The sequence below is a fragment of the Setaria italica genome, chromosome VII (assembly GCF_000263155.2).
Source record: "Setaria italica strain Yugu1 chromosome VII, Setaria_italica_v2.0, whole genome shotgun sequence".
NCBI classification, from domain to species: domain Eukaryota; kingdom Viridiplantae; phylum Streptophyta; class Magnoliopsida; order Poales; family Poaceae; genus Setaria; species Setaria italica.
The window spans coordinates 32429728-32451165 of NC_028456.1; the positions used below are offsets into that span (position 1 = coordinate 32429728).

Below are 21438 nucleotides of genomic sequence, written 5' to 3' on the forward strand. Positions count from 1 at the left end.
AAAATGAAAGCTCATGCAAAAGTTGCAAAAGCATATTATAAATACCATGGCATACCTGTGTTGTACCATGACATGCCATCTCCACCACCAAAAGCAAATATGTGGCCATCCAATGTAGCAGCAGATGCATATGAGCGGGCAGAACTCATTGGTGTGAGACCCACCAGTATGTCTTTCTCAGGAGAAAACGAATCAAGAGATGATAACCAGGTCACGCTATTATAGCCACCAATCAGGAATATTGATGGCTTGGTTAGATTATTGCACGTGCTTCCAAGATGAGACAACAAAGAGTCAAATTTGAATTGTAACTCATCTACAAGGTATTCCAGTTGCTGTACTTTCCTTCCTGAGTCTTTAACCACTTCCCTCAGGAAAAGTATATCTTGATCTGACACATTCTGGAAATAACAGAACCATATAAGAAAATTCTATGCAGAAAACATTTGGACAGGAAACAAAACATTATCCAACAGAGTCCCTACCATGAATACATTTAGTGGAATTGCTAAGGCACGATATTTGAAAAGGTACAGCAATCCAGTTCAGTCCGTGCATTACCAGAAATAAGTACTGTACAGATAAGCTAAATAACTCATACACGAAAACATAGTTTTCCCGCTGAAAGGAACACTTGCATACTGAATTAAACATATCACATATTACCACGATTGGAAAATCAAGGATTAGAAACATATTCCCAAGGAAACAAAATTGCAGGATACAGAAGGCAAATTCATTTATTTATTTCTTCTGAGAATAACCTCATTTGGTTTTCACTATCCAGTTTTAAAGAAGAGATGAAGAAAAAACCTGCTTTTTCTCCAATGCTTCAGCCCTCTTGGCTAAATCAGCGATGAGTTGTCGCAGCTACATGAGAAAGTAAATAAAAAAACATGAGGGGACTATAGGTTTCATGTTAGGCATTGGGTTATCAAACAGAATTAAATAGCGAAAGCAAACTGAATGAATAACATAGATACCTCAGCATAATCTCCATGGCGTTCCTCAAAAGAGATTTTATCATCCACGGTAGCACCAAATGGGTCACAGGAAAAGTTTGCATTGACTGGCTTTCCTTCAGGTACACACTGATCTGAACATGAATCAACAGGATCCTGGGAAGATAGTGCTGCCTGCTGTCGTATGAAAAACAACTCTTTCAGCTTTTTCAGGACAGTCTGTCTTTCAGGCTGTAGCTCAACGCCATCTGGGTTATTGTGAACCACACTCTCTATTTTGTCAATAGTGCCAGCACCTGTATGCTCATCATGTAAGTTCACAGGCATGTCTTCCTCAAAATTGTGTCTTTCTCCATTCACCGGATCAATAACTGCATGACTCCATTCAGCAAGTTCCATCCCTTGGCAAACTGTTTTGTATGAGGAATTTTGACTGGCCTCATCTGGATTTGAATGAGGACTAAATTGGTTTTGAAGAACATTGTCATCCAAATCCTCCCAATCAGAAACTGCCTCCCCAGATTCCTTTTCATCAGTGTCACTGTGTGAATTTTCACTGACACTAGCATTTTCTGCATCAGAATCAGCCCAGTTATCTAGAACACCATCACTTGCATTTGATAAAATGCTAAATGGATTGGTATTCTTTGATTTTGCTTTGACTTTCTTTGGGTCAGGAACAGCTGGTGTCTTCCTTTTACTTTGTGGTACAGATATGACAATACTCTGTTTGCTAGAAACAGCTGGAACTCGATTGAAACTAGCAGGAGGAAGCGACTTGAACAATGAAATTAAAGCTTTTGTCTGTGCATGGTCCAGCTCAAAGTAGAAGAGGTGACGGTCGTAATAGTTTTTAAGAAGCACTGTTTTGTATCGGCTCTCCAGCATCGGTGGATACTTAATCTTTGTGCAAACACGAACCTAAGAAACACATACAGACATTTCAGATATAATGAAATGAAATAAACCTAATTAATTACAGTAATTATTTAAAGTGTTCCGCCAAACAATCTGTGCCAACAACAAAATTTTGATACCTGAGCAGGAAAAGGTGTCTTCAATGAGTCCTCATTATTCCAAGCATATGGATCAATAGACATCTGACCAGGACTTGCAGCCTCGAAAAGACCATGGAGCCTTCTGTCAATATAATTGAATAGAAACAAAGGCATGCCAGGTTTGACATGCTTCACATATGAATAATGGATTGAAGGCAGACCTACATGATAAATTGAACAGGAAACACAATCTAATTAAGGTGAGAAATTCACAAAAAGTAAAATCAGATGACCAACATTTCGTAAACTAAACCCAATGCCAGTGGTACAACTAAGCACGATAGAGCATGGCATTTCAAAAACCATAAGTTAAGACAAGAGGTGATGGGTGCACTTTACGAACCAAAGAGCTGTTTTGTCAAGCATTCTTCAATTGTATCAGGCTTGCAACCAAAGATCACCCCTCCAAGCTGTTTCTCTGAGAGATTACGAATATGTATCCCAGTCCCAGACTGACTATTTGGATGATGTGTCTGCATTGCAAGATTGTGGGTCTCTTGTTCAAGCACCTGTGCTTCAGAAATTTTGGGAGTATGGAAATCACACAAGTTAAACAAATACAATGATATCAAAGAGATAACACTTTGTATGAACTCATAATCAAGGGAGAGCAAGCATAAAGTAAATTACAAGAGATTTGGGAAGCTAAACAATTCGAACACTGGCAATATGTTCAGACAACTGAAAGTGTCCAAGTTGGCACAACTTTGGTTCTCATTTGAGGGGGGGGGGGGGGGGGGGAAGAAGGATACCAAGGTAAATTCCACAAAACAGATGTATGCATCACCCATTTGATGCCAACATGTAACTAAAAAATCACTACTGATCCACAGTTGAGCAAGGAAAACAATAATACTACAAAACCATGAACTAACTCGGAAGAAGAGTATTCAATTTCTGGCTCACTGTGACTCTGCATTCTGGGAGAAGAATTGCCTTATTAAAGAAAAGAACTACTCCCTATACCCTTTCAGCCATTTTTTCGCTTATGCTTAGTCAAGTGAGGGAATAGTAGTTCTATCTTTGACTAATATAGACAGAGCTTTTGAGAGTATATCCTCAACAATTAAGCAGTAACATGAAAGTTACGAAAGAAATGAACAGAAACCAAATTCCGTGGCGAAATAGTGCCACGACCATAACAATCAGTCACACGGATTACCAACTTGTCCAAGATTAAACTCGAAGCACACAGTCCGAACAATCCCAAAACCTGCTATAGAGGTGTGCTGTCTAGTTCCTGACGTGATTAAAAGCAATCAAATGCATGATGCCCAACGCACCACCTAATTAAGCAGCCTTCTTGGGCCAGAACCAATACTCAATCCGTTAGTGCACCAGAATTACAACACAACATTAATTAATCACGCAGTGGACAAGCAAGCAGTTCATCACTAATTGCAACGCACGAGAACACCTGAATTCAATAGGCTTAGTCACTCAAAAGGTCCCGAAAGCTGCGTTGAAACTTGAAAGCAACTAATTCTACACACCACCATTCCTACAAGGACGTGTGAGCATACAGAAGCAGTCCTCTTTATGTTACCGTGCCATCACAAATCAGTTAAACCGCACACAAGTTTTCCACATCCCACAAGACATAAAGTAAATTTTCTTCCAACCCGCGAAAAAAGTACATAACTTTATCCACGGCAACCTATAAGTGAAGCGGAGAGGAGACAAAACTGCATGCAAGCAGTTACCCACCAAAATTGCAGGGGATTTTTCTAATGAAAAAAATGGCGCCCAGCCAACCAACCAAAAAACCCACCAAACCAATGACTGCGATGAACAGCTAAACGACGCAACGGACTAGCATCCCAGCAATCGGCACCCCGCAACACCCGAAAACTTGGCCTCGGTTTAAACCCTAACCCCTAGTGATCAACAGCGCTAAACCCCAACGAGCCACCAAAACCGCAATCACCGAGCCCTCCCAGCCCACCGCATTCCCACCCACCACCACCCCAACATCGAGCACACAAGCGCCAACAAATCGGAAGGGGCTGAAATCCCGCGCGCGCCCCGACAGGAGACGAGGAGATTCCAGAATTTTGCCCGAAACGGAACGGAAAAAAAAAATGCGCCGCGAGCCGTACGAGAGGAACCGACCCCGATGGATGATCCCAGCGAAGTGCGGGGCGATCGGGGAAGAAATGGGCGGCTCGAGGCCCTGGGGGTGGCCGGAATCTCACCTGATTGCGCCCGCGCCGCTCCCGAGGTGGCTGGAACGCAAGCGCCGCGCTTTGGTTTTTTGGTTGGGTGGGTGCTGCTCTGTTTTTTTTTTTTTTTACTCTCCTTGCTGCGCTGCATGCGCGCGCCTTACATATGCTGGAGTGGGGGGCGGTGGTGGGGCCGCCGCCGCAGCGACCGCGGGCGAGCTCTCCGGGTGATACGGCGCGGAGGAAGCGAAGCGAGGAACCGGGCTGATGATTGGCAGGTGGAGATGTTCCTCTTCCTTGTATCCTTTGGTGATGTTGGAATTATCTTGGCTTATGAATTTTGTGAGTTATAATTCAGTAGCGCTCAAATTAATTTTCTCTAACCAATTATCATGTTGATAGTTCTTCGATGTTATTTGTAAACATAACAAGGTATGCGTAAATGTGGAGCTAAAACAGTAGCCACGGGCTATAAGTATCTTGATATCCTTTTAAATATGTTGTTGTAACTATTATTGGTTACTAATTTCACGAAATTAATTGGATGGAAATCAATCCAATTTACTCTAAAATAACATTATGCTCCTAGTTAAATGTGACAAGTAGGATACGCGTAATATGGAGCTAAAATTGTAGCCGCTAGCTGTAAGCATCCTGGCGTCCGTTAGCTTTGTCGTTTATGAATTTCATGAGTGAAGCGGGTGGTATTCAAATTAATTTTCTCTAGCAAACTACCACACTCTTAGTAGTAGATGTCACATATGTTGCTGCTGGAGTAAATATGGAGCTGAAATTATAGCCACAAGCTATAAGTATCTTAGCATCCTCTCAAATTTGTTGTTGTAACTATCATGGCTTACTAATTTCACAAAAATAATTGGATGGAAATCAAACGAATTTTCGCTTAACACAATATCATGCTCCTAGTTAAATGTAACAAGTAGGGTACGCGTGCAATATGGGGCTAAAACTGTAGACACCACATGTAAGCATCCTGGCATCCGTTAGATTTGTCGTTTATGAATTTCATGAGTGAAGCAGGAGGTATTCAAATTAATTTTCTCTAGCAAACTACCACACTCGTAGCTGTGGATGTCACATGTGTAGTGCAAGCGTAAATGTGGTGCTAAAACCATAACCACCCGATGTAAGCATCCTGGCATCCTTTAAATTTGTCGTTTTACAAAATTCATGAACGAAGTGCACGGTATTCAAATTAATTTTCTCCAGCAAACTACCACCCTCTTAGGCTAAAACTATAGCCACTTGCAGTAAGCATCCTGGCATCCCTTGGATTTGCCATTTACAGAATGAATTAATTGGTGGAACTCAAAATTATTTTCTCCGACAAACCATCACTCTCTTAATGTAGGTGTGATTACTAGGATGCAAAAAATGTGGAGCTAAAATCGTAGCCACCGGCTTTGAGTTGTATAGTTCTTGCTTATGAATTTCATGAATCCGCTGGTGGCAGTCTAATTAATTTTCTTTAACAAATATCAGGTTCTCAAGTATTCCACTTATATCTTCCTTATCTTTTTGAGACGACATCACGGAATCTTTATGCCAGCGTTTATGTATTTGCAAAGCACGAAACAAAAAGGAGTAAAGGACTCTTAACTACCAACTTCAGTCAATGCAAAGGAGACTAAAAGACCTTTGACAGCATTTAGAATTTGGCAATCCAATCACTAATGCTCCCCGATTTCTCAGCTGATTGACATGCCGACTTGTCAAACAAACATGAATCACTTATTATCGGATCCTACTAGCCGCTCCACAAGAACGCTGCATTAGTGCATTTCAAAGTAAAATGTTCTGAATCGTGACCTCTATATCACATATCTGAAACACGACTGAACAGAATAACTGAATAAAGCCAACAGCCACATTTTCTGCAACCTGGAGCAACCTGCAAACTTACCAGTCTACTCAACCAGTCAATCATCACCTTTAAAGTTCTAGGCACTGCCATATAAGCATGTACTTAGAGGAGAAAAAAAGATGAAGCAATAATGGCATAAAAGATTCTTTTGCATTGTGCTCCATCGGTTTGGTATCCGACAAAAAGGTTCATCCACATGCAGCGGTGAATGTATGGTTTCTAGTCTGTAAACGAGGGTTAAAGGTTAAACTTTGGACCGCTTGGTCTGCCATACTCATACCATGCTGATTCTCGCTGTTCATAACCAGAGCGCTTCAGAAGGGTAGTTTACTCCAAGTTATGCCAACCATTCCTTATAATGGAGGCGATGTTACAAAATTTGATGATATGAACCCTAAACTCCTGACTAGCAATTATATGACAACGGCAGATGCGAAGGACCTCTTCCCAATTGAACCAAAACCAAGGACTGACCAGCCAGAGCTTGCATTGTAAACTTCCACCTGCAGTGAAAGAGAGGAAGTATCTTCGGATCAGACCAGAGCACAGGATTGAAAAGTAAACTTCCACCTGGGCAGTCACTTACAGTATCCAGGATCTGCACATTGGACTGCATGCCACCAATTAGGAACAAGCTATCATTAAGATTAACGGCCGCGGCATATCCTCTTGGAGTGTTCATGGGATCACCCATCCTCCAGGCGTTGAGACGAGGGTCATAGATCTCAATGCTAGAAACCATCTTGTCCCCATCATACCCTCCCATAGCATATCTGAGAAATATGTCAGCACTGCAGCTAAGTTTCTTGCCAAGATGTAAGGACAAGGTTATCTTAGTTATTTCATGAAGAGATCTCTAGTATAAGAGAAAGTTACTGACAGGACGTCTCCCAGGACAGTTAAGGCGTGGCATCCTCTCCTAGTACTCATACTCGGAAGCCGAACCCAGAAGCCCTCCCTTGGATCATACCTTTCCGCTGATCTGTATAGAGTGTGTTTGTCACTGTTAGTATCTGAAGTAATGTTGTTGGAATATATTGTAATAACACGAAGGGAAGTCGTGACAGATCTTACTCCAAGTACATGCTTCCATCATAGCCACCAGCTGTATAGATGACTCCATTCAGTTCAGTCGCAGCCAGAGCAAATCTCTGGAATATTTCGCAGCCCAAATAAGATGATGGTTTCAAGATTATTTGATTTATTTAATTACTATCTTTTACCACAGATATTACAAAAGTAATGCAGTATGTCTGTCCAGCTATCCTATTAGTACATATCATCAGAAGTTTAGGCAGGGCATGTAAACAACTATGCAATGAACAAAATGAACTATCATAACATATAATTACAGACGACAAACATCATAGGTTGCTGCACATTTATAACAGGCATCAACACTACAGATCTTAATAAATGGATATCTCTAGTTAGTTCAACAATTCTGAAGGTTCTTGAATTTGGATACAATATTGCAGACTCGGAGTATAAGGTCAAGCAATGCATTGGAATAGGTTAACAGATATCAAATTGGGCAATTATACACTGAGGCTGAGAACATACAGAGAGCAGCATAGATGGACTACATATCCATTTCCCAAGATACGGATCAAACATCTCAACTTCTGAATAAGTTTCATTTCCATCTCCTCCACCAATAGCATATATTTTCTCATTAAGACATATTCCGGCAAGACTTCCTTTCTTCCGGTTCAAGGAAGGGCATTCCGTCCACTCATTATTCCTTGAACTATAGCATTCCACTACAAAAAGAAACAGATAGAAGTAAATACATGCAACTAAAATGAAAGCTGATGCAAAAGAATTCACACAAACATAATGCGAACACCATGGTATACCTGTGTTATACCATGACATGCCATCTCCACCACCAAAAGCAAATATGTGACCATCCAATGCAGCAGCAGATGCATATGAGCGTGGAGAACTCATTGGTGTGAGACCCACCAGCATGTCTTTCTCAGGAGAAAAAGAATCAAGAGATGATAACCAGGTCACACCATTATAACCACCAATCAGGAATATTGATGGCTTGGCTAGAGTATTGCACATGCTTCCAAGATGAGATAGCGAAGAGTCAAATTTGAATTGTAACTCATCTACAAGGTATTCCAGTTGCTGAACTTTTCTTCCTGAGTCTTTAACCACTTCCCTCAATGAAAGTACTTCTTGGTCTGACCCAACCTGGAAAACAACAGAAAATAATTAGAATATCCTATTAAGGCAACTGTTAGACATGTATGTGCTATGTGCATGTATGGGCCTGGTGTGCGCCACGCCAAGGCCCAGGCTGGCTCCCTGCCGTGCCTAGATAGATTAGGATAGGCAGGTTATCCCTTGATTGATTATGATTCTATAAACCTCTCCCAAGGACTGCCTATATATTTGTACACCTTATTACCCTAATCAATCTATTATTCCACGCAATCTCATTGCTTTCATGGTATCACAAGTCCGGATTTCTCCCGTGCTTGCTTCCGCAACCTAGCACGCTGCCACCGGCGCTGCTCTCTGCGCGCAGTTTCTTGCATGCCCCCGCCGGCGCTGCTACTGCGCGCGTCCCTCACGCTGCGACCTCCCCGCACCGGCCCTCAGCCGTCGCTGCATCCCATGGCCAGCTCCCTACCCACTGCTGCCAAGACCTACGCCAACGCCATGCGCGATGCCGCGGAGGCCGAGGCAGGCAAGCGCGCCACCGACGAGCACGCGGCTCGCAAGGAGGCGCGCGCAGCCGCCCTCGCCCGCGCCGTCAAGGCTAAGGAAGAGGCCGCCGCCGTCGTGCAGGAGCACGACGCCGCTGCTACTCTCCTCCGCGACGCCCTGGCGCGCGCCGCCGAGGAGCGCATAGGCGCCTCGCCCGACTCTAAGGAGGAGGACGCCGTCGACGACACCTCTGCCATCTCCTATCAGGCGCCCAACGACACCCACCAGGCCATGCTGCTATACGAAGCTGCTGCCATCTTAAATCTGCACGCCCAAGTCATTGTTGTGCAGAATATCCGGAGTCTCATCCCCGTCGTCCTCGACATCACCTCCGGCAACTACACGGTGGCGCGAGCAGTTCCTCCTCGCTGTCAACAAGTACTCCCTGCAAGACCATGTCCTTTGCGACGTGCTCGCTCTGGCCTCTCCAGATTGGGGACGCATGGACTGTGTTGTCCGGTCTTGGCTCTACGACACCATCGCCAACGACCTCGTCGACATCGTCATGGAGCGCAGCGAGCGCGGCGCCACTGCCCGTGCCACCTAGCTTGCCATCGAGACCCAGTTTCTCGGCAACCGGGAGACACGGGCCCTCTACCTTGACGCCCAGTTCCGGAACTTCGTCCAGGGCGATCTGTCCATCACGGATTACTGCAGGCGCTTCTAGGGCATGGCGGATGCCCTCGGTGATCTTGGTGAGGAGGTTTCCGACCGCACCCTCGTCCTTAACATCATCCGCGGGCTCAACGAGAAGTTCGCCGCCGTTGGTCGTGACATTAGGCGCAACCGCCCTCTCTGCACCTTCCTGGAGGCTCGCGATGACTTGCTCCTTGAGGAGCTCACGATGGCGAACCCTGCTTCGACTCCGTCTACGACGGTCCTCGCCGGCACCGGCCTCGGGCTTTCCTCCTCGCGCCCCCCTGGTCAGTCCAGCAACAACTCTGGGGGTGGCAAGGGAGGGACCTTCGGGTCCTCCAGCAGCACCTCCTCCAAGTAGAGGCGGGGCAAGCGCGGCGGCCAGCCGCGCCAGGGTGGCAATGGCAAGGCCCCTACTAGCCACAACTCCACCGCCCAGGCTCCTGCTCCAGGCGTGGCACATGAGGCCGGCGGTCCCTGTCCCTCCTTATGGAACCCGTGGACGGGTACAATCCAGATGTACCCGGGTCCACGGCAGCAGCCCAACACTCCCCTCCGGCCTGCCACGCCTCCTCAATAGGCTCTTTAGGCGCAGTAGTAGGCCTTCCTCGCTTAGCAGCAGGCCCTGTACGCCCAGCAACAGGCACAACAGCACAGCCTCCAGGCGCCGCTCATGGGCTAGCAGGTTCCCTACCTAGGGCAGCAGGCGCCACAGGTCCTTCCGGGTTTTCACAACCCCGTGACGGGCCTGCCTTCCTCCTGGGATCAGCAGTCCCTCGCCTCAACGTTCAGCACCATGATGCTTAACCAGCCGCAGGCAAACAACTGGTATCTCGACTCAGGTGTCACCTCCCACATGACTTCAGGCACTGGTACTCTTTCATATTCATCTTACCCGTTGTATCCTTTTCCTTCATCCATTGTTGTCGGTGACGGCTCCTTGCTTCCCTATCACGGCTACTGGCGCAGCACACCTTCCAGGTCCTTTACCTCTCTTAAAGGACCTCTCTTAATAACGTTCTAGTTTCACCTAAGCTTATTAAGAATCTTATTTCTGTTCGCCAGTTCACCTCTGATAACAATTGTTCTGTCGAATTTGATCTTGCTGGTTGTTCTGTGAAGGATCTGGAGTCTCGGAGGCTGATCGTTAGGTGCAATAGCTCTGGGCCATTGTACCCCTTGCGCCTTCCTACTGCTCACGCCCTCGCCGCCGTCTCCACCCGTCGATGTGGCATCGCCGTCCTGGTCATCCTGGTCATGAAGTTTTGTCCAAATTCACTTCTACAGTTCCTTTTTGTAATAAAGAACTCAATCCCATTTGTCATGCGTGCCAGTTAGGACGTCATAGTCGTCTCCCTTTTCAGTCATCAACATCTCGAGCGTCTAGCAATTTTGATCTCATACACTGTGATTTGTGGACGTCTCCTGTTCTTAGTGTCTCTGGATAGAAATACTATTTGCTCATTCTTGATGACTGCTCTCATTACTTGTGGACGTTTCCATTACGCCTAAAATCCGACACGTTTGCGACTTTGACTAACTTTTTCTCCTATGTGCATACTCAGTTTGGCGCCACTGTGAAAGCTGTTCAGTGCGACAACGGCCACAAGTTTGACAACTCTAGTACCCGCACTTTCTTCCTCACTCACGGCGTCCACCTGCGGGGGGGTGTTAGATATGTATGTGCTATGTGCGTGTATGGGCCTAGTGTGCGTCACGCCAAGGCCCAGGCCGGCTCCTTGTTGTGCCTAGATAGATTAGGATAGGCAAATTATCCCTTGATTGGTTATGATTCTATAAACCTCTCCCAAGGGCTGCCTATATGTTTGTACACCTTATATACCCTAATCAATCTATTATTCCACGCAATCTCATTGCTTTCAGCAACGTTTGCATGAACAATCAAATAATGTCCCGAAAATATCTCCTAGCACGAATACCTCAGGGAAAAACACTAAGGCATCCAGATACGAAAAAAACTAGAGCTATTTGTATGGGTTCCCAAAAAAAATGTTTAGGCCATGCATTGCTAGAATAAGCATTGGACAGATGATCTAAATGGTTCATGCAAGAAAACATAGCGTTCCCACTAAAAGATAGAAGTTTGTATGGAAATAAGAGCTCATCCTTTTTTTTTACTTTCCAAATAAACAAATGAAGGAAGCAATCAACTTTTTTATCTCTACTATTATTTAAGAAAAAAATAGTTTACCAGCTTCTTCTCCAATGCTTCAGTCCTCTTGGTTAAATCAGCGATGATTTGCAGCAGCTATAAAGGAATGTAAAAATAATAAAGTAAGAGGACTACACCCATTGTGTCAGGCAGTTGGTTATGAAACAAAATTGAATACTGAAAATAAAAGGAGGCTACAAAAAGAATGATGGTCACCTCAGCATTTCCATGGCACTCATCAGACGAGGTTTTATCCTCCATTGTAACATCAAAGGGGTCACCGGAAAGGTTTGCATTGATCTGTGTTTCATCAGGTACGCATTGATCTGAACTAGAATCAGCACAACCCTGGGAAGATATTGCTGCCTGCTGTCGTAGAGAAGATAGTTCTTTCAACTTTTCCAGGATAGTCAGTCTTTCAGGCTGTAGCCCAACACCACCTGGGCTATTGTGAACCTCACTCTCTATTTCATCAACATCCGCAGCACCAATATGATCATTGAGTGAGCTCAAAAGCATTGATTCATCAATGGTGACTCTTTCTCCGTTCACAGGATTGACAACTGGATGACTGCATTCAACAAGCTCCACTACTTGGTCAACAGTTTTGTCTGAGGAATTCTGACTGACCTCATCTGGATTTGAATGAGGAACAAATTGGTCTTGAAGAAGATTGTCATCCAAATCGTCACAATCAGAAACTAGCTCCTCAGATTTCTTCTCATCTGTGTTACTAGCACTGTCCACATCATCTGCCCAGATAAATGGAGAAGCTCTATCTGATAAAACACTAAATGGATTGGTTTCCTTAGAATCTGCTGTGACTTTCTTTGGGTCAGGAACAGCTGTTAGCCTCATTTTAGTTGGTGATGATGATACTGCAAGATTCCTTTTGCTTGAAACAGCCGGAACTTGATTGAAATTAGCAGGAGCAAGTGATTTGAACAAAGAAATTAAAGCTCTTGTCTGTGCATGGTCAAGCTCAAAATAGAAGTGGTGATGGTTATAATAGTTGTCACCAAGCAATGTCTTGAATTGGCTCTCCAGCAGGGGCGGATACTGAGTCTTTGTGCAGATACGGACCTTTAAAAAGAACACCATTTCAGATATAAATGAAACGGGACAAACTTACTTCCTCCATTCTGTTTCAGTTGTTTACATTTCTATGGCCTTTGAAATGTGACTATCAATATTATAAAAGTATACTTCTTTTTAGCATTTCTAAAGCACATCTAGTAAGATACTTTTCATAAGTCAATGCTGATTTGCTTTTAACACATTAATGGTACTAGTTTAGAAACTTTGACATCACGGATCCTAGGATGTCAAGATAAAAAAGAATGGAGTGAGTGAGTGTATAAATATTTAATATCTTGATACCTGCGCTGGAAAAGTTGTCCTTAAAGAGCCATCATTACTCCAAGCATATGGGTCAATATACATCTGACCAGGACTTGCAGCCTCGAAAATTCCATGGAGCTTTCTATCACTATAATTGAATAGGAACAAAGGCATGCCAGGTTTGACATTCTGCACATATGAATAATGGACTGAAGGCAGACCTATAAAACAAGTCAACTAGGAATCATAATCTTATCAAGGAGGGAAATTCAACAAAAAGTTAAATCAATTGGGTTGATATTTCAGAAACCAAGCATTTTATTCTCCATTGCCACATAAAACTACAATATCATATTATCTTAACAAGAGCAAGCATTAGTTTAAAACTACAATATCATATAAGATAAGTCAACTAGGAAACATAATCTTATCAAGGCAAGAAATTCAACAAAAAGTTAAATCAATTGAGTCGATATTTCAGAAACCAAGCATTTCATTTTCCATCACCACATAAAACTACAATATCATATTATCTTAACAAGAGCAAAACGAGGGTGTTACAAAAGACTTATAGCAAGAGGTGAATGCACTTCACGAACCGAATAGCTGTTTTTTGAAGCATTCGTCAATTGTATCATACTTGCAACCAAAGATCACCCCTCCAAGCTGGTTTTCTCGGAGATTACGGGTAAGTTCCCCATATTTGCTATTCTGATTATACGTTTGCATTGCAAGATTGTAGGCCCCTCCTTCTTCCAGCACCTGTGCTTAAAAAAATTTGAGAATATGCAAGGCACATAAGTTATGTTTATACAGTGATAGAAAAGAGATAACACTGGGTAATATGGGAACAATGCATACATCTACAACAGAAGTTGAATTAAAAGGTACTAAACACTGGCAATATATGATTCTCAAAGTGGGGACAACTTGAAATATCCAAGTTAAGAACAATTCAGTCCACTCTTTTTTATAAAGAACAAAACACAGAAAAGGATGCCATTTGTAAATCTTAGTAGGAGAGCATAGATAGTCCTTCTGTCCCATCATGTTACCAAGCAAAAATGCAAAATCACTACTGATTCACATATGGACAAGGAAAAAGTTTCAAAGTAACAGATTCATGAAGGTTATGCAGGGACATACAAAAAAGCAACAAAAATCAAACTGAAACAAGATTACATGGTAAATAATGTCATAGCCGTAACATTCAGTGACACAAATTACTAACTCAGCTAAAAGGTTAAACCCAAAGCACAAACTCCCAGAAACTCTTCACATACAAACCCCTCTACAGTGTCTTACTAATACTCAGTCTTAATCAACAAGTCCATATGCCTGATGCACCACATAATTAACCATCCTCCTTAATCCAGAACCAAGACTCAGTTTCATCCTGATAGAGTGCCAAAATTACAATAGAAGCTTTGGGACCATGCGGGGCACCAAATACATGTATATAACGTAAATGTGACGCACAACTCACAAAAGCCACACTGGAAACCATCGCACGCCACCACTACTGTAAGGATGAAGTTACTGTACAGAACAATTGTCATAGAGTAGTCATCATACAAGGACAATGTAAAACCACTACCCACAAACCACAAACTAGGGTTCCAAAGCCCACAGTGCACAGCATCTAGTATCCACAAGCCCTTACACCAATAAAACCTTATTCCCGCTGCAACCCACAAGCAACAGAAGCATATAACAAGTGATAGCAGGTACAATTGCCAACCAAAATTGCAAACTTTAGCACTTAGGTAACAAACCAAAAATCCACCGCAAACAAGCGCAACCAATTGCAGCAAACCAATATTAAATAAGCGGCAAACAAGCAATCCCTACAACCGGCACCATGCAATTCCCGAATTTTAGCCCCTGCTTAAACCTTCCCCTTGGGATCAGTAAACAACCAAACCGCACAAGTGTAGCGGCAGCCCACACCCCACAGGTGTTCTCGCATCCCTAGGAGCTCACAGCAAACTAATCATTGTGCCGCAAACCACAAGGTTGTGAAATGAAGAGTCAAGCAGAAGATAATAAACCGATGCGAGCATACAGTCCCCAACTGAAACCGCAAAATCGAATAGCTGGCGCTTAGGCACCAGACCAAAATTCTACCAAAACGGCGCGATCCATCGCTGGGAAACCCCTAAACGGCGCAGCAATCTAGCGATCCTGCTGTCCGCACCCCGAAAAAACCATAATCGCAGCATCGCTTAAACCCTAACCCCTAGCGATCAGCAACGCTAAACCCCAGCCGCGGCATCCAAACCGCAATTACCCAGTCCCCCACCCACACCCCCTTCTCCTCGACCACCATTCCCGTCCCCATCGAACAAGCGCGCATCCGCAAACCGGAAAACCCCTCAACGAACGAGCAAAACACGAGAGGATTCCGGAAATTCACCCAAAACGGAAAGGGAAAACCCCACTCACAGCTCGTACGGAAAGCAATTATCTGACCCTCCCCCGCGGATGATCCCAACGAATCGCGCGATCGATCGAGGAGGAAGGTTGGGGGACTCGAGCAGTAGGGATTTGCCGGGTAGAATCTCACCAGATTGCTCCGCTCCTGGAGCGGCTGGAGTTGGAGGCGAGCGGCGTCCCCTTCCGGAACTGGTTTCCTTTTCTGCGCTCCCCTCGGCTGCGTCCCAACGTGACTCTTGCCCACTAGCCTGTGCAGCATAGCAACATCGGCCGAATCGTGGGGGAAAGGGATGGGGCCCCGGAGCAGGATAACGCGCCACCCGTCGCGCGTTAGAGCGCCTAGGCACACTCATGCAGCCGATTTCGACTTCCATGACTACCGCATCCTATATTATCCACGACACTATCTCGTGCTATAAAAAAAAAAGTTGCATGCATGGAAGAAGGATAATATTTTCTCACCCATGTAGACAAGTCATGTTCTGATACGGATAGGAGGACATCACATGTGCGGATATCGCTTTCGGGATGATACTAGTAATAATGTCATCGATGAAAAAGTAGATGCATTTTCTTTAACCGATCATTACGTCCCATTAAGCATCCGTTTTCAAATCCGTTTACGCCGTTATATTTCTTGCAACTAGATCTACAAAACAAGATCCATATTCACTATATTTTAAAACTGTTTCAGGTGGCTGTCAACTTAGTAGCTACTTATATACAAACTATACAACAACTTATGTAAACTAGAGACAATTTTTTAGATATAATGTAACATCTTATGTGTAGGCAATATGTGTAGGCAATGTATCAAACTTATACAGAGATAACATAGCAATTTATATTGCATGTCTATTGTCCAGTAACAAAATTATATTGAGATAAATGTGTCATATTGTGCAAAGGATTGTAACAACTCGTGTGAAGCAATATGACAATTTATATAGTCAACTTATGTAGAGAAAAATATGGTTGCTAAGAGTTTTACATATAAGTTGCTACATACTTAGTACATGAATAACTACACTACATTCAAAATAAATTGCTAGTACTAAAAAAATACTCTAAAATATATGCATCATGGGTCTTGTTTCATAGATCTCATCACAAGAAATGTAGTGGTGAAAACAAAATTGAAAATGGACACTCTAATCACTCCATTAGAAAGTTATCGTATTTTTTAAAGTGAAACAAAAAAAGTATAGGCTAAAATGTGAAAAAAAAGAAAAAAAGGTATGGGCTGTAGCAACTCACAGGCCGTGCGTAAGTCGTGCGCTCATGTGCTAACGCAATCCCGCGCGCAGTAGCTTTTTCTCCCGTCATACAGGTAGAGTCGGAGATGGTGGGGTCACCACCACAATAACTATGTCATATTAACTTGGGAGAAAAGGCAATACATACGAGATGAATACGAGATGGGCCAATTCCTTATTATGCTATTAAAATTTATAGCGTTTCCTTGGGCGTCATCGAAATTCTTTAGTTCCCCTGTGTGCCACCTGATAAAGTTTCACATCCCTTCTATACCATTTCCGTTAGTTGGCTGTTAGGAGAGGGTTAAGTGGCAAGCGGAATGACAATTTTGCCCTTCTAGAATGAAAATAACATATTTCAAACGCATTCCATTAGTATGATTAAGAAAAATCGTTGATGTTCTCGAACGCATGTATACTTTTTGTTACATAGAATTGTGCAGTACCAACGTACCGTAAACATCGTCAGCATTTGAGGTCGTATAAAAATTGAAAAAATTCTGATATAGCGTAAACCAGAAAAGAAATTTACATTGCATGTTGTTAGCACGGGGCCCACCACTTGCAAGCAACGAAAGGATGAGGCTCCGCACGGCGCACGCCCTCCGTGGCAACGGTCTGGTAGTCTTTTTTTTTTCCTTTCACACAATGTTGAAATCTGTTATTTTCATTCTAGAAGGGCAAAATTGTCATTTTGCTTGCCACTTAGCCCTCTCCTAACAGACAACTAACGGAAATGGTACAAGAGGAAAGTGAAATTTTACCTAGTGGCGTACCTGGAACTGAAGAATTTCGATGGCAGATAAGGAAACACTATAAATGACATATAAGAAATTGGCTCGTATGAGATACTCTAGTCTAATGGGCCCATATCTTGCGCGAATAGATGGGCCGGGCTCCTAACGGACAAGAGCGTGTCAAACAAACTTTTTGGTGTGCCTTGCAGGCCCAGTTTCTCGCTGAAACACATACTGTTCAGATTCAATTTTAAGCCCATTCGTTGATCTATGAGCCTGCTGTTGGGTTTTATAGTTGAAATGGGCCTTATGAAGTCTGACCATTTGTAGAATATAGATTGTAGATGACGATCATCCTTGCGAAATCTGAATTTGATGTAACTTTCCTTGGGGCAGGAACAACTGATGCCTTAACTTGAACAAACAAATCATTAGAGCTTGCTCTTGTCTGGGCATGATCTAGCTCAACATAGACGTGATGATGAGTGATGACGGTTATATAGTTGCCACCATGCACATTATTGAATTGGCTCTCTGTTAGTGGCAAATACAAAGTCTTCAAGAAAAAAAATTGCCCAAAAAACACGTTTAGTCATTTTTCAGATGTGCTTAAATGGGGTAGACATTTTAATTTAAATAAATGGGAAAATGGAGTGTTATGCTGCTTGGAGGAGCAATGATGGCTGCTTAAGGTACACAATAAACCCTACGGAGCAACCATGCATGACTCACCTATAGTCCATGTCCATCTCGTACAAATTGCCACCCCTGCACCCCTCATATCTAGTATTAGTTAAGTGCTGTGTCTAATCCTAACAAGCAAGCAAGTTAAAAAAGTGTAGAAAACACAAATATAAAAAATGGGTAGCACCCTCGTGTGTGTATAAATGTGCGTTTGTCCTATCAACTTGCGAAAAAAAGGCAACACAAACGAATATGACTATATGAGATACTTATAGTCTAATGGGCCCATATCTTATGGCGCGAATAGCACACATACACCTCTGCAGTTGGCATTTTACGTCGTGACAAACGCCTGCTTAGACACATGCCTTGACGCATCCGCTGGCCTAACAATTTCGAGTCCGTTCCAAATTTCCAACAAGCTGCACGGCAACTCTCAACAAAAAAATTTTTTTGAGAGAGAAAACTCTCAACAAAATCCGCTCATGCTTATCCACTTATCCTTATTCCTCATTTTCCCTTGCCATTGTATTCGTCGTCGCAGCCCCTGCAACGCTAACTCATCAATGATATAGGCAACACCTACCTATTGCCTCCATCGCTCACCATCGGTCTATAGCCACTATCCTCAACATTTCAGCTCGCACCTCAAATCTTTAAACCGAAACCCAACCTTGAAACTAAATGAACTCGCTGGAGATCTATGTGGAAGAAGAGAGGACTGGCCAGAGCATGCATCACGGATCGGACATTGACAAATTGTATGCCCGAAAAAATTAGTGTATTGAAGCTCTAAGAAACAGCCAAATGAGTTTTCTTTAGATGAACAGGCACGAGATTGTGCTCTATTTCTGTTAGTAAAGAAGGAGTTTACAAGCAGGTGAACCGGACGGACCGCTTGTAGGATGAACAAAAGAAAAACTTTACATAAAACAAACTCTACGTATCAGCGAACTAATAAAGATCTACGTATCTGAGACGCATGGAATAACTGGCTTAGGTATTATCCATAATCGGAGTGAGAAAGGCAAATGAACTCATAATCGGAGTGAGAAAGGCAAATGAACTCTACCTTCCACACGGCGTCAAAAAAACAAACTCTACCTTCCAGATCCTGGGAGAAGGCAATACTGTATACTAGTTGATGATCCGTATGCTTTGCTGCAGATCCGGTATCAGCGGTACAGTGCACCTCGCACAACCGTCCAAGCTCATCATTGGGCCGACTAATCTCGGCTTCGTTGCGACGGGGAAGGGAATCTCTCGTAACTCTGCGATGAACGCGTGTCTGCACACCTGCATCGCAGACTGAGCTACATTGGCTAAAGTTAGCCCGAATCCGTTTGATGTTAATTACAAGTATTAAATATAGATTAATGATAAATATAATTGTATAAGTGAGAGTTAATATATTAAATTTAATTAATTTATAATTAGCACATGTTTAATGTAGCCAATCATGAACCAATTAGACTTGCGAGATTCAATTAACTCTCATTTATATAATTATTTTTATTATTAGATTATGTTTAATACGTCTAATTAGCATCAAACATTCGATGTGATCCAGCTAAACTTTAGCCACAGATCCGAGCACCCCCTTCCACTCGGACCAGCCTTGTCGTATATGCGTGCTCCATAAATTCTTTATTCTTTTCTATTCGAACCATTCCTTGCAATTTTTTTAAAGCTCAGGAATCTCTATCATTTCCCAGAAAAAGAGCATTTCGCGAAACCAAGTGCTCGGTAGGAAACTGTGCTGTAAAAAATCTACACGAGCCAATACAAGAAGGGTGCAGCGCAGGCTCAACTGCAGCCTGAGTGCCTGACACGCACGTCGAGTCCTCATCATCGGAATGCGCGCGCGAATCTTCAAGTGCGGCGAGCACGTGCGAGCGCCGAACGGCGATGGGAGCGGGCACGTGGGCGGGGCCCTCCCTTCCGCACCGGGGCTCGAGGGTACGAGCATTCCCCTGTTCCACACGTGCGCGCGACTTTGACTGTACCGTAGGAGAAACTCAACCATTATTTTGGTGTTTAGTTTGACAGTTTCATCTATCCTCGCCTCACCTAAAATTCCATCATAAAGTTTCTTCTTCGTGCATGTCACCGCTAATGCGTATGAATATACTAAGAGGTAAAACAATTTTTTGTGAAACAAAATTTAAAATTTAAATGGACACTCTTCGCGGCTTCTTCGCAGCTCCTAACTACTAAGCTAATCATCTCTCGGTTCGTGTGCACGGATCGATCGATATCACGAGGGCGATTCTGCAGGGGTGGATTAATCAGTAAACTAATGGCGGATGCTCGATCATATCACAGCGGTGTGGTAGCAGCTAGCTAGGGCGACTGTATACAATTAACCTAGCTGTTACAGCTTTTATTTTTGTGAGACCAACAGCCTGTGCAGCTGCAGAGGATCTGTTGTTACGATCCTACGACATGGATGTGTGGACCTTACGCCCGGATTCGGTGCTGAATGTCATCTTGTCTCGGTCAGTGCAGCAGCTCCTCTGCAGATCGCGGCCACAGTGCCAAATCATCGTTCCCTGATGCTAATCGTACCAGCCCTAATTAAAATACTCCTGAATACAAGAGCTAGCTCAACTGAAATTTTGCTAAAATGTTATACTGTATCTGATCATAATTATAAGCCGATCTTCCAAGTAACAGAGAATTGTATTGTTTTTAGATCATGCCAATGGGCGTTTACAAAACATGGGCGCGGAGCTGAAATCGTAGAAACAGAACAAGACACACAACAATCATATTATCAATCATTGCATCGTCTATTATCTTATCTCCAACCATGCCTCACAAGTATCCGCACAGCAATAGTCTCCACGAAAAGGTGTCCAGTAGGTTCCCATGAAAATGGCACATATAAAACTGGTGTGTTTTGAATTTTGATCTGTCAAAAATTGTACCATTTCAGCAAGCCCGTATATATAGACCAAAGTAAAGCTGCAACCCTGACAAGGTTACAAATTTCTGGCTTTAGTCCCGTAGCTATTTTGGACACATGCTAGTTGCCAAAGTGTTTTAAGCAAACTAGAAATTAACAATTAGGTGTTGAAGAATGATCTTGTTACCATTACCCAAGGATTAATTCCTTATCTGATATTTTGGTGATACCTTATTCTTTTTTTCGAGAATACGCACGTATCTTTGAATTAAGAAAGGAAATAAGTTTTAGTTACAACGCGGACCTCCCGAGCGCACGCACACGGTTCAACACTCTTAGCGATTACATACAGGAAACAACAACTGAAAAACAATGTCCCAAGCGATTAGCTCACTAACTAGTTCGCTGTCTTCCACCGGTACCGGCCATCCTAAGATGGAGAGGTGTTTAGCGCTTGCACAGGACCACAACAGTGC

The 21438-nt window shown here is 43.3% G+C and overlaps 2 protein-coding genes across 2 annotated transcripts in view; both read right to left on the minus strand.

Moving 5' to 3' along the window:
* The window catches only part of LOC101775473, a 6131-nt gene extending 1710 nt beyond the window's left edge, over positions 1-4421 (minus strand). Inside the window, exons 1-6 of the mRNA XM_004977073.3 lie at positions 4216-4421; positions 2364-2529; positions 2000-2181; positions 984-1883; positions 814-870; positions 56-401 (exon numbers count right to left, since the gene is read on the minus strand). Coding sequence (XP_004977130.2) covers positions 56-401; positions 814-870; positions 984-1883; positions 2000-2181; positions 2364-2499 — 1621 coding nt within the window. The 5' untranslated portion in view covers positions 2500-2529; positions 4216-4421. The remainder of the gene's footprint in view (positions 1-55; positions 402-813; positions 871-983; positions 1884-1999; positions 2182-2363; positions 2530-4215) is intronic.
* Positions 4422-6182: 1761 nt separating this feature from the next.
* LOC101775890 lies at positions 6183-15636 on the minus strand. Its single transcript, XM_004977074.3, has 11 exons — positions 15508-15636; positions 13541-13703; positions 12981-13162; positions 11817-12683; positions 11640-11696; positions 7927-8272; positions 7631-7830; positions 7142-7218; positions 6948-7049; positions 6654-6840; positions 6183-6570 (listed from the first exon to the last, which is right to left on the minus strand). Exons 1-11 carry the CDS (start codon positions 15634-15636, stop codon positions 6481-6483), a joined length of 2400 nt encoding a protein of 799 aa, XP_004977131.2. The 3' UTR covers positions 6183-6480.
* Positions 15637-21438: the final 5802 nt, after the last annotated feature.

Excerpts from the sequence above, each read along its gene's own strand:
- LOC101775890 (XM_004977074.3), bottom strand. The coding sequence starts at position 15,636 with ATGCTGCACAGGCTAGTGGGCAAGAGTCACGTTGGGACGCAGCCGAGG. Across the intron at positions 13,163-13,540 it reads CTTCAAAAAACAGCTATTCG|GTCTGCCTTCAGTCCATTAT; the intron begins GTTCGTGAAGTG and ends CTTGTTTTATAG. Across the intron at positions 7,050-7,141 it reads GATGGAAGCATGTACTTGGA|ATCAGCGGAAAGGTATGATC; the intron begins GTAAGATCTGTC and ends CACTCTATACAG.